The sequence below is a fragment of the Saccopteryx bilineata genome, chromosome 9 (assembly GCF_036850765.1).
Source record: "Saccopteryx bilineata isolate mSacBil1 chromosome 9, mSacBil1_pri_phased_curated, whole genome shotgun sequence".
NCBI classification, from domain to species: domain Eukaryota; kingdom Metazoa; phylum Chordata; class Mammalia; order Chiroptera; family Emballonuridae; genus Saccopteryx; species Saccopteryx bilineata.
The window spans coordinates 44,371,441-44,383,982 of NC_089498.1; the positions used below are offsets into that span (position 1 = coordinate 44,371,441).

At 49.0% G+C, this 12,542-nt stretch overlaps 1 protein-coding gene across 7 annotated transcripts in view; it reads left to right on the forward strand.

The window, feature by feature from the left end:
- Positions 1–12,542, forward strand: part of SIPA1L3 (signal induced proliferation associated 1 like 3) — a 337,072-nt gene that overhangs the window by 212,420 nt on the left and 112,110 nt on the right. For all 7 annotated transcript variants that reach the window (XM_066242143.1, XM_066242139.1, XM_066242137.1 and 4 more), the window contains 2 exons: positions 1,369–3,168; positions 11,418–11,548. In XM_066242143.1, coding sequence (XP_066098240.1) covers positions 1,656–3,168; positions 11,418–11,548 — 1,644 coding nt within the window. In that variant the 5' untranslated portion in view covers positions 1,369–1,655. The remainder of the gene's footprint in view (positions 1–1,368; positions 3,169–11,417; positions 11,549–12,542) is intronic.

The following is a 12,542-nucleotide window of genomic DNA, read 5'->3' on the forward strand; positions in this document are numbered from 1 at the left end:
CTTTGAGATAATGGGGGAAATGCAGTGTATTCAGGGTATTACATGGTATTAAAGCTTGTTAATTTAGATGGATATGATAAAGATATAGTAGTAGTAGTAGTTTTAAAAGCCTTATCTACTAGAGACATAAGCTAAAGCTGGTCCCCAACCTTTTTTGGGCCATGGACCGGTTTAATGTCAGAAAATATTTTCACTGGCCTTTAGAAGGTGGGACGGATAAATGCACAAAATAAAATTATGCGACCGGCGTAAAAACTGTGATATTTTTAAATATATTTGTCAAACTTACGAGACAAGAGTCAAGAGTGAGTCTTAGACAGATGTAACAGAGGGAATCTGGTCATTTTTTTAAAATAAAACATCATTCAGACTTAAATATAAATAAAACAGATATAACGTAAGTTATTATTCTTTCTCTGCGGACCGGTACCAAATGGCCTACGGACCAGGACCGGTCCGCGGCCCGGGGGTTGGGGACCACTGAGCTAAAGTATTTGTAGGTGAAATGACCTATCTAGGATTTACTCTAAAATGTTCTGTCAAAATAAGTATAGGAGTGGGTAGACAGATAAAACAAAAATGGCAAATACAGTAGCCCCCCCCACACACCCCTACTTGCAGTTTCAGCTACCTGTAGTCAACCATGGTCTGAAAATATCAAATAGAAAACTCCAGAAATAAATTATTTATAAGTGTTAAATTGTGCACCATTCTGAGCACCTCACTTCATCTCATCACATAGGCATTGGATTACCTCAGATCATCACAAGGAGGTTGAGTCAGTAAAATGAAATATTTTGAGAGCACATTCACATAACTTTTATTACAGCATATTATTATAATTGGTTTATTTTATTATACATTTTATTGATTTCTCAGTGTGCCTAGTATATAAGTTAAGTTTTACCATAGGTATATATGTATAGGAAAAAGCTTAGGGTTCCACTCGTGGTCTTAGAGCCTGTCTCTCATGAGTAAGGGAAGACTACTATAGTAAGTGGCTGTTGAAGCTGGTGGTGTGGCTCTTCATGCTCTTCACTCTGCTTTTTGGGTATGTTTGGAAATTTCCATAATAAAAAGGTTTGTAAGTGAGTGAAGCTTGCCCTGGCCAGATAGCTTGGTTAGTTAGACCATCGTCTGGAAATGCAGTGGTTGCTGGTTCAATCCCCAGTCAGGCACACACAGGAGCAGGTCAGTGTTCTTGTATGTCTGTTGTGTGTGTGTGTGTGTCTCTCTCTCTTCCTTCCTTCCTCTCTTGCTAAAATCAATTTAAAAAAAATTTTTTTAAGTGAGTGAAGCTGTCAAAAAAAAGTTACCGTCTGCAAGCAGTAACATCACATCTCACCTTTGCCTTTTCTCCCTTTTCAGCATGGCACCCCTGCAGCCTGCTGGCCCTGGCCCCCATCTGCTGTTTGTTCTGCCCTGCTGAGCCACTTAGACTGGAGCCCCCGGGACAACACCTGCGTCCTGGCTTGGTTTTCAGCAGCGATGGTGGAGAATTGGACTCCACAGATTCACAACCTTCCCATCAGGCTTCAGGAGCCAGCGTCCTTCATCCTGGGACTGGCAGCCCTGAACAATGCTGAGGGCCAGAGGACCCCATAAAGTTACTCCACAGCTTTCAGGGGCCAGTAGCATTCCAGTGCCTGTGGACTATGACCACCTATCAGCCCATTCCCAATGATGCTGTGGACCCAGCAGCCAGCTGTGGGGCCAGGGGGCCTGATGTCCTCCCTGGGCCACATACAGGGGATTATGCTCCCATGGGGTTCTGGGTCCAGAATGGCAGCATGCCTCAGCCTGTTGGTGAGAGCCCAGGCGCTACCACCACCCGCCCCAGTCCCACCACACCTGCAGTGCCCAAGATGGGTGTGCGCGCAAGAGTGGCTGACTGGCCGCCCAAGAGGGAGGCCTTGAGAGAGCAGAACAACCCAAGCCCCTCACAGGACACAGATGGCACAAAGGCCACCAAGGTGACCCATTCCATGAGGACCATACAGAACGGACAACCCCCCACCAATACCCTGGCTTCCTCAGGGTCCAAAGCCTTCTACCGACTCTCCAGGAGAAGGTCCAAAGATGTGGAATTCCAGGATGGGTGGCCGCGGTCCCCCAGCAGGGCATTCCTCCCCCTGCGGCACCGCAGCAGCAGTGAGATCACCCTCAGCGAGTGTGACATGGAGGACGTGGGGGAGCCCCGGGGGGGCCGGCTCACGGGGGCCCTGCCCCTCTTCCGTGAGTATGGGAGCACGTCTTCCATCGACGTGCAGGGCATGCCTGAGCAGAGCTTCTTTGACATTCTCAGTGAGTTCCGCAGCGAGCAGCCTGAGGCCCGGGGCTCCCAGAACCTTGCCCAGCTCCTCCAGGCCCATCCTGGCCTGCACTTCACAGGGGGCGGCAGCGGAGTGAAAGAGGACTCTCACAACGGGCAGTCCGCCAGGGACAACCTTCTCCCACTACAGCCAGGGAAGGAGAAAGAGAGGGCCCGCAAGAAGCCAGTGCGGGGCCTGGGCGGTGGGGACGCAGTCGACTCATCCATCTTCCGGAAGCTGAGGAGCAGTAAACTGGAGGGCGACCCAGGCCGGTCTCCAGGGGAGGCAGAGGAGGTGCGGAGCCCCCCGGAGCCCAGCAGGCCATGGATCTGCCAGAAGAGCTTCGCGCATTTTGATGTGCAGAGCATGCTGTTTGACCTCCACGAGGCGGCCGCCAACAGAGTATCCACAGCCCAGAGGCGGAACACCACCACAGGGGCCTCTGCTGCCTCAGCCATGGCCTCGCTCACTGCCTCACGGGCCCATGGCCTCGGGGGCCTAGACCCAGCCTTCACCAGCACGGAGGACTTGAACTGCAAGGAGAACCTGGAGCAGGACCTGGGCGACGACAACAGCAACAACCTGCTGCTCAGCTGCCCGCACTTCCGCAACGAGATCGGCGGCGAGTGTGAGCGCAACGTGAGCTTCTCCCGGGCCTCAGCCGGCTCCCCCGGCGGGAGCGGGGCCGAGTGCCGCCCGGCTGAGCCCGCCCTCAGCACCTACCGCACCAACGCCAGCATCTCGGTGCTGGAGGTGCCCAAGGAGCTGCAGAGGACGCAGAGCCGCCCACGGCAGTACAGCATTGAGCACGTGGACTTGGGCGCCCGCTACTACCAGGACTACTTCGTGGGCAAAGGTGACTGGGGAAGGAGGGCGAGCCACAGCTTGGGTCTGAGACTCCCCCGCTTTCACTTACTGTGTGCCGGGACCTACCTCAGAGCAGGGCTGTGATGGTGCACTGAGCGACTTCAGGCCACGTGGCTGGCACTTCCAAAACCTTGAGCTACGTGAAACAATAGATAAGCAGTATTTAGCAAATATGTGCCTGGTTCAACTATGTGTCAGGCACTCTCTAGAGCAGGGGTCCCCAAACTACGGCCCGCGGGCCACATGTGGCCCCCTGAGGCCATTTATCTGGCCCCCGCAGCACTTCTGGAAGGGGCACCTCTTTCGTTGGTGATCAGTGAGAGGAGCATAGTTCCCATTGAAATATTGGTCAGTTTGTTGATTTAAATTTACTTGTTCTTTATTTTAAATATTGTATTTGTTCCCGTTTTGTTTTTTTACTTTAAAATAAGATATGTGCAGTGTGCATAGGGATTATAGTCCGGCCCTCCAACGGTCTGAGGGACAGTGAACTGGCCCCCTGTGTAAAAAGTTTGGGGACCTCTGCTCTAGAGCCTAGGGATACAGTTTGGGCCAATTGAACACAAAAACCTTGTCTTTCTAACACTTACTGTTTTAGGGTTATAAGGCAAACAAAACTAGATAAATACAAAAATTATATAAAGTATCATAGCGTGGTGAGTACTGTGGAGAGAAGTAAAGCAAGGAAGGGAGAAACAGTGTCAGGGTGGGAGGTTGCAGTTTTCAGTAGGGAATGTTTAGGGAGGACCTCCTACTAGGTGCCGTGAGTACTGAGCTGATGGAGGTAGGGAGACTAGGGACTGATTCTAGCACAGGGAACAGCAAGTACAATAGTCTCGGAACCCAGAAGGGATGTGAAGAGGCCACGGTTTCTGGGGAAGGAGAAGGAGCCAAGGCAGAGGTGACAGGGCCATCCTGTGAGACTCCACGGGCCATGGTGAGGACTCGTGCTTTCACCTGGAGCTGGAGCTACAGAGATTTCGGAGCAGGAGAGGCCCCGATCTAACTTGGGAGTTTACAGCCTCCCCTTGTGGGAGAGACCAAGGAGGAGATGGTGATAGACATATCTAGCAAGAGGGTGAGGAAGACGCAAGCAGGTTCTGGATCCCCTTTGTTCGGTTTTTTGTTTGTTTGTTTGTTTGTTTGTTTTTCATTTTTCTGAAGCTGGAAACAGGGAGAGACAGTCAGACAGACTCCCGCATGCGCCTGACCGGGATCCACCCGGCACGCCCACCATGGGGCGACGCTCTGCCCACCAGGGGGCGATGCTCTGCCCATCCTGGGCGTCGCCATGTTGCGAACAGAGCCACTCTAGCGCCTGAGGCAGAGGCCACAGAGCCATCCCCAGCGCCCGGGCCATCTTTGCTCCAATGGAGCCTTGGCTGCGGGAGGGGAAGAGAGAGACAGAGAGGAAAGTGCGGCGGAGGGGTGGAGAAGCAAATGGGCGCTTCTCCTGTGTGCCCTGGCCGGGAATCGAACCCGGGTCCTCCGCACGCTAGGCCGACGCTCTACCACTGAGCCAACCGGCCAGGGCCCTTTGTTCGTTTTTATTTTTGGTTTTTTTTCATGAGAAATAGGGAGACAGGAGGGGAGAGAGATGAGAAGCATCACTCGTAGTCACGTCATTTCAGTTTTTCATTGATTACTTCTCATACATGCTTGACTGGGGTGGGGGCAGCTCCGGCCAAGCCAGTGACTTCAGGCCTCAAGCCAGTGACTTTTGGGCTCAAGCTAGTGATTGTGGCATCATATTGATGAGCCCACGCTCAGGCCAGCAACCTTGGGGTTTCGAACCTGGGACCTCAGTGTCCCAGGTCAACACTCTATCCATTGTGCCACCACCAGTCAGTCTGGATCACCTTTGAAGGTAGAGCTGTTGATGTTTAGAAGGTGTTAACACCAATGAGGCACAGACTTCATCATTAGGCTCATTGATGCTGGTGGGGCAGTCCCACGAGAAGGCAGAGCATAGTGCAGAGATCGCAGAGCAGGCGGGGCACATACAGAAGTGGAGCTGGGACTAAGCAAAGGGCACCTCCTGCTTGGCTCCAGCTCATCGTCGTCACACAGGAAATGCAGACAAATCCAGGGTTGCAAGCCTTTCTGATTTTTTTTTTTCAAGAGTCTCCTGAAATTCAGATTATTTTTTGATGTAGATTTTTCTTTTTCTTTTTTTCAGAGACAGAGAGAGGGATAGACAGACAGGAACGGAGAGATGAGAAGCATCAATCATTAGTTTTTCGTTGTGTGTTGCGACTTCTTAGTTGTTCATTGATTGCTTTCTCATATGTGCCTTGACTGCGGGCCTTCAGCAGACTGAGTAACCCCTTGCTGGAGCCAGCAACCCTGAGTCCAAGCTGGTGAGCTTTTTGCTCAAGCCAGATGAGCCCGCGCTCAAGCTGGCGACCTCGGGGTCTCGAACCTAGGTCCTTCCACATCCCAATCCAACGCTTGCCTGATTAAGGCATATATGAGCAGCAACTACTACAAGCTGATGCTTCCCACTCCCCCACCCACTTTCTCCCCTTCTCTCTCCCTCCCTCTCCCTCTCCCTCCCTCTCCCTCTCCCTCCCTCTCCCTCTCCCTCCCTCTCTCCCCCTCTCTCCTCTCTGTAAAAATATCAATAAATAAAATCTTTTTTAAAAAAGAATTGCTGACCTGTGGTGGCGCAGCTGATAAAGCATTGACCTGGAATGCTGAGGTTGCTGGTTTGAAACCCCAGGCTTGCTTGGTCAAGGCACATATGAGAGTTGATGCTTCCAGCTCCTCCCTTCTTCTCTCTCTTTCTCTCTCTCCCTCCCTCCCCCTCTCCCTTTTGCCCCCTAATCTAAAACGAATAAATAAAATCTGAAAAAGAAAAATATATTTGGCCCTGGCCGGTTGGCTCAGCGGTAGAGCGTCGGCCTGGCGTGCGGGGGACCCGGGTTCGATTCCTGGCCAGGGCACATAGGAGAAACGCCCATTTGCTTCTCCACCCCCCCCCCCCTTCCTCTCTGTCTCTCTCTTCCCCTCCCACAGCCAAGGCTCCATTGGAGCAAAGATGGCCCGGGCGCTGGGGATGGCTCCTTGGCCTCTGCCCCAGGCGCTAGAGTGGCTCTGGTCGCGGCAGAGCGACACCCCTGAGGGGCAGAGCATCACCCCCTGGTGGGCAGAGCGTCGCCCCTGGTGGGCGTGCCGGGTGGATCCCGGTCGGGCGCATGCAGGAGTCTGTCTGACTGTCTCTCCCTGTTTCCAGCTTCAGAAAAGCAAAAAAAAAAAAAAAAAAAAGGAAAAATATATTTGCCTGACCTGTGGTGGCACAGTGGATAAGCATTGACCTGGAATGCTGAGGTCACCGTCTTGAAACCCTGGACTTGCCCAGTCAAGGCACATATGGGAGTTGATGCTTCCTGCTCCTCCCTCCTTCTCTCTCTCTCTCTCTTTTTAAAATGAATAAATTTTTAAAAAACCATTAAAAAAAAAAAGAATTGCTTTAAACTTCCAGTAACAGGCTTATACAACGTAGAAGGTTATAGACCAGGGCTGGTGTTGTTCTTCCTCAGCATCAGTGGAATAGCCGCCTTCGTGCATGGTCTCTAGCCCCTCAGCTAGTCTCCTAGTTCAAGATCTCCAGCCATTTCATCTGGGTTTTCGGGCAGAGGAAAAGAAGAGAGAATAAGGGCAAAGGCAGACTTCCTGTCAGGTCAGCCCCCTCAGAAGCCCTGTCCTGCCCTTTCTGCTTATTAGCCGCTCTGTTCCTATCTACAAGGCAGGCTGGAAAATAGAGGTTTTTAGCTAGACATAGCCCCTCTCTTCTATTCCCCTAAGATTAGAGGGTTTTCTTTAAAAAGGAGGAAGGTAAGGATGGATGGACAGCCTACTACTCCACAGCAACTAGTGTAAAATTTTTTAAAAGCAGTGTCCTAGTCAAATATAACAAATACCAATTAGGTCATTTCACAGGGCGCAGAGTACAGTCTCCGGAGCTCCATCTCTGGAGTCAGACAGCCCTGAGTTTGGGATGGTCATTGCATAGCTTTTTAGCTATGTGATACATTTCACCCCTTGGACTCTCTGTCTTCATGGGAGGAATGGACATGATTGTGGCAGTATCACATGCCCAAAAGCAATATGACATAGCAATTGAAAATAAAGGGATGAAAAAAGTTTCAGAGAGTTGCTAACCACAAGAAAGCAGGTCAGGCAACATCAGTATTATACAAAATGGATTTCAAGGAGGAAATGAAAAGGCCATTTCATGCTGATTATTTACTTTTTTCCTTCTTTTCCAATTGAGAGAAAGGGAGATAGACTCCCACATTCGCCCTGACCGGGATCTACCCAGCAACCCATGTCTGGATGTCTGGGGCCGATGCTCTGCCCATCTTGGGCCATGCTTGCAACCTAGCTATTTTTAGTTCCTAAGGCAAAGGCTCCACGGAGCCATCCTCAGCGCCTGGGACCAGTGCGCTCAAACCAATGGAGCCATGGCTACAGGAGAGGAAGACAGCAGGTGGGGGTGGAGGGCGGGAAGCAGATGGTCTCTTCTTCTATGCGTCTTATCAGTAATCAAACCCAGGACATCCACACACCAGTCCAACGCCGTGCTGATTTTTTTTAATTCACCAAGAAATTCTAATAGTTTCTTGAACCTTTTGGACTTGCGGTGTATGAATTAAAACTGATATGATTACAAGGAGAAATGAACAAATCTACAATCAGTGAAAGAGGCTGACAGGGCCTCTTGTTGAAATTTGACAGATCTAGCCAAAAAATAAGGTGGAAGTGGATTTGAATAATTCACCAAAACTGGGTTTTGATATTAATACATATTAATTTTGTATGCATATTACATATCTATGTATACAGTTATATATATTAATTTTTTTACCTAACCAACAGAGAACACATTCTTTTTAACTCACCATAGAAAAACTTACATGAAAGGACTGTGGTGAGGATCAAAAAAGATTGTACATTAAAATACATTGTTCATCAGCCTGGTAGTAAGTTCCATGAGTATCATGGAACTTTTTTTAAAAAGCAATTTTTGGCCCTGGCTGGTTGGCTCAGCGGTAGAGCGTCGGCCTGGCGTGTGGGGGACCTGGGTTCGATTCCTGGCCAGGGCACATAGAAGAAGCGCCCATTTGCTTTGCCACCACCCCCCCCTTCCTCTCTGTCTCTCTCTTCCCCTCCCGCAGCCGAGGCTCCATTGGAGCAAAGATGGCCCGGGCGCTGGGGATGGCTCCTTGGCCTCTGCCCCAGGCGCTAGAGTGGCTCTGGTCGTGGCAGAGCAACGCCCTGGAGAGGCAGAGCATCGCCCCTGGTGGGCGTGCCAGGTGGATCCCGGTCGGGCGCATGCAGGAGTCTTGTCTGACTGTCTCTCCCCGTTTCCAGCTTCAGAAAAATGCAAAAAAAAAAAGGCAATTTTTTTTTAAAGAATTGTTTCTTTGTAACCCTGGAGGCTCATAAATTAATTAGTCATTGATCACTGTTTACTGAATGCCTACTGTACTACAGGATGGGGAGGTGTTGGGTATATACATCAGTGGATTAAAAAGAAAACCAGCAACTGCTTCAGGAATGGACTGATATTTGTGTAGTACAGTATTCCATTCTCTGACCAGCTGGGGAAATTATTTAACCCACTACAGGTGCTCTTCTGATGAGGGTCGTTAATTAACACACACTATTTGGGCCTTAGATAAGCCTTTGCTTTGCTGAGAGCATCTTGAGAGAAAGGAACCATCAGTTCGACATCAGAGCAGTGGGGTGGGAAGGAACTTCTGGCAGTGGGTAGATGCTGACTTCATGAACTTAAGTCAGACTGCTGGTGAGTATGCACCACAAGCAGGAGATACTTGGGTACCTCAGGAAGAACTTTTTGTGAGGGAGGATCATAAAACAGCAGCATGGCCTGACCTGTGGTGGCGCAGTGGGATAAAGCGTCGACCTGGAACACTGAGGTTGCCGGTTCGAAACCTTGGGCTTGCCCGGTCAAGGCACATATGGGAGTTGATGCTTCCTGCTCCTCCCTCCCCTTCTCTCTCTCTCTCTCCTCTCTCTCTAAAAATTAATAAATAAAATATAAATAAATAAATAAATAAATAAATAAAACAGCAGCATGTTTTAGAAAAAGGGGAGATGGCTGTTATTTCCAGGAGAGAGCAGGAGACTTCCTCCATGACTCATTAATGGCTCTGTCAACACAAGGGGGAAAAAAGAGTAGTGGTTAACTTTCCTAGGTCTATAGTGATGTGACTGGGTAAAAGTAATGCTTAGGTCAGGGGTCCCCAAACTTTTTACACAGGGGGCCAGTTCACTGTCCCTCAGACTGTTGGAGGGCCGGACTATAAAAAAAGCTATGAACAAATCCCTATGCACACTGCACATATCTTATTTTAAAGTAAAAAAACAAAATGGGAGCAAATACAATATTTAAAATAAAGAACAAGTAAATTTAAATCAACAAATTGACCAGTATTACAATGGGAACTATGCTACTCTCACTGACCACCAATGAAAGAGGTGTCCCTTCCGCGGCGGGGCAGATAAATGGCTTCAGGGGGCCGCGTGTGGCCCATGGGCTGTAGTTTGGGGACCCCTGGCTTAGGTACTTGAGTCGTCCCTTTTCTATAACAAGCATCATGCCCTGGGGATGGCAATAGCTAACATTTCTCACTTGCTTACTGTGTGCCTGACTCTAGTACTTTTTAACTTGTTTAATCCTCAGACCATACTTTTTTTTAAGTGAAAGGCAGACAAACAGGAAGGAAGAGAGATGAAAAGCATCAACTTGTAGTTGCTTCACTTTTACTTGTTCATTGATTGCTTCTCATATGTGCCTTGACCTGGGGCCTCCAGCTGAACCAGTGACCCGTTGCTCAAGCCATAGACTTTGGGCTCAATCCAGCAACCCCTTGCTCAAGCTGATTAGCTTATGCTCAAGCCAGATGAGCCCGGGCTTAAGCCAGCAACCTTGGGGTTTCTAACCTGGGACCTCAGTGTCCTAGGTCAATGCTTTATCCACTGAGCCACCATAGGTCAGGCTGGGCCATACCAACTGATCCCATTTTACTGATGAGAAAGCTATGGAGTGACTTGGGCCACACATCTAACATCATCAGAGTTGAAATTTCAGCTGGCCAGTAGTTCTCTAGCTAGAATCTTAACCATTTCTAGAATCTTAGCAACTTCATGAGAGCTAATTGACAGCTAGTGGATGAACGTTTGCAAATACGGGATGATCACAGTGAGGCTAGGTTTGTTACGTGCTGTGTATCATTTTATACAGAGTGTCTGTAAAGTCATGGTGCACTTTTGACCGGTCACAGTAAAGCAACAAAAGACGATAGAAATGTGAAATCTGCACCAAATAAAAGGAAAACTCTCCCAGTTTCATACCTATTCAGTGCAGTTCGATGTGGGCTCCATTTGTTGCCACAATTTGTACCCTGTAAAACAGAGACGTTTCTTTAACACCTTATGAACTGTAGTCTTGCTTAGGTGTAATTGTCGAGCACACACACACACAGATTTTTTTAGGGCTCCTTAGGTAGCTATCCCATATAGACTCTACAGACTCGTCACTGACTGATGGCCTACCAGAACGGGTTTTCTCCATCAAACTGCCGGTTTCCTTCAACTGCTTATCCGACTGAGTAATGTTATTCCTATGTGGTAGGGCTTCATTATAAATGCGCTGATATTCACGTTGCACTGTGGTCTCGGATTCTAATTTAGCAAGCCACAGAACACACTGAACCTTCCTCTGTACCGTCCACATCTCGACTGGCATGGCCATGGGCTGCTCCACTGTATACACGGTGTTACGTCATCATCTATCTGCACATGCACACATGCTGCCACATCATCCTACAGAAACTGGGAAGGTTTTCCTTTTATTTGGTGCAGATTTCACATTTCTATCGTCTTTTGTTGCTTTCCTGTGACCGGTCAAAAGTGCACCGTGACTTTACGGACACACTGTATTTGTAGCTTCATTTCACCCTCCCATCAGCTTTATGAATTATGGTAATGTCAGGACCCACATTTCTCAGATGAGAGCACTGAAGCTCAGAAAAGTGTGTGACTTGGCAGGCGTGGTGTTGTGAGATGGGCTTTCACCTCGATGGTCTCTCCACTGAGTCTGGCCTTGACCAGACCTGAGAGCCTACCCCACTGGTAGTCCCTTCAGCAGGCCTGCTGTGGGACATAACCAGAGAGCTGACTCTGAACTCACCTACTCTTTTCTGACAGAGCATGCCAATTACTTTGGCGTGGATGAGAAGCTGGGGCCAGTGGCCGTGAGCATCAAGCGGGAGAAGCTGGAGGACCACAAGGACCATGGGCCTCAGTACCAGTACAGGATCATCTTCCGGACCCGCGAGGTAGGTCCTGTCACTGGGTCACTACTATATATACAAAGCTGCTCACGTCTATGCACCCTTCCTCTGTGCCAGGTTCTGTGGTCAAGTGCTTCACTTGCTTCATCTCGTGTAATCCTCCCAACAAACTCATGAGCGTGCACCTCTGTCTCCCCATTTTAGGAAAGAAAACTTAAGACTCAGAGAAATTAAACATGTGTAAGATCAGGCCAGGATTGGGATCTGATGTTTCTCACTGCAGAATCCAGGGTTCTTCTACTTTCAAGAAGAGATTAACTCTGGTTAGCATAAGAAATAAAGGGACAGATGGAGAGGATTGTTTCAGAACCATAAGGTGTCCTGCAGAGTGGAAAGATTTAAGGCACTGTGCCTGGGCAGGGCAGAAATTGAGAAATCTTAGCCCAACGCACTGCGATTAATGTTCCTGGCTCAGAATACTTCTAGTGCATCTCTTCATCCTGAGTAGAGAATCCTCTACTTGGTCAGAGGTCTTCCCCTGGGTTACATGTCAGCTGTGCTAGGAAACAAGGCCTGTTCGGAGCACCCTATTTGATTAGGCTCTTAAGTGATAAGTAACAGAAATCTACTTCTAACTTTTTTAAGCCAGAAAGAGAATTCAGTGGTTCATTTATTTGCAAATCCAGGTATATGGCTAGCTTCTGGCATGGCTGACCCCAGGTAGTCTAGTGATATCACCAGGAATCTCTGCCTCCTCATCTCTCTGTTTTCAGCTTCTTTTTACATTGTGAGTGTCATTCTGTTCTGCCACTTGCTCCATGTCATGGGAAAATAGAGACATGCTGCTCAAGTCTTCTATATCTTTATACCTTCTTCTCCACGGGGAAGACACTCTTATCTGCCAAATCTCTGAGTGGCCCTGCTTGGATCACAAGGCCAGGCCCTGGGCCAGCCATTGTCATCAGGGATGATAGTGGAAACTGGCCAGATCTAAGATGTGCAGTTCACTCAGGGTCCAGGGGCAGGGCAGGCACTGTGA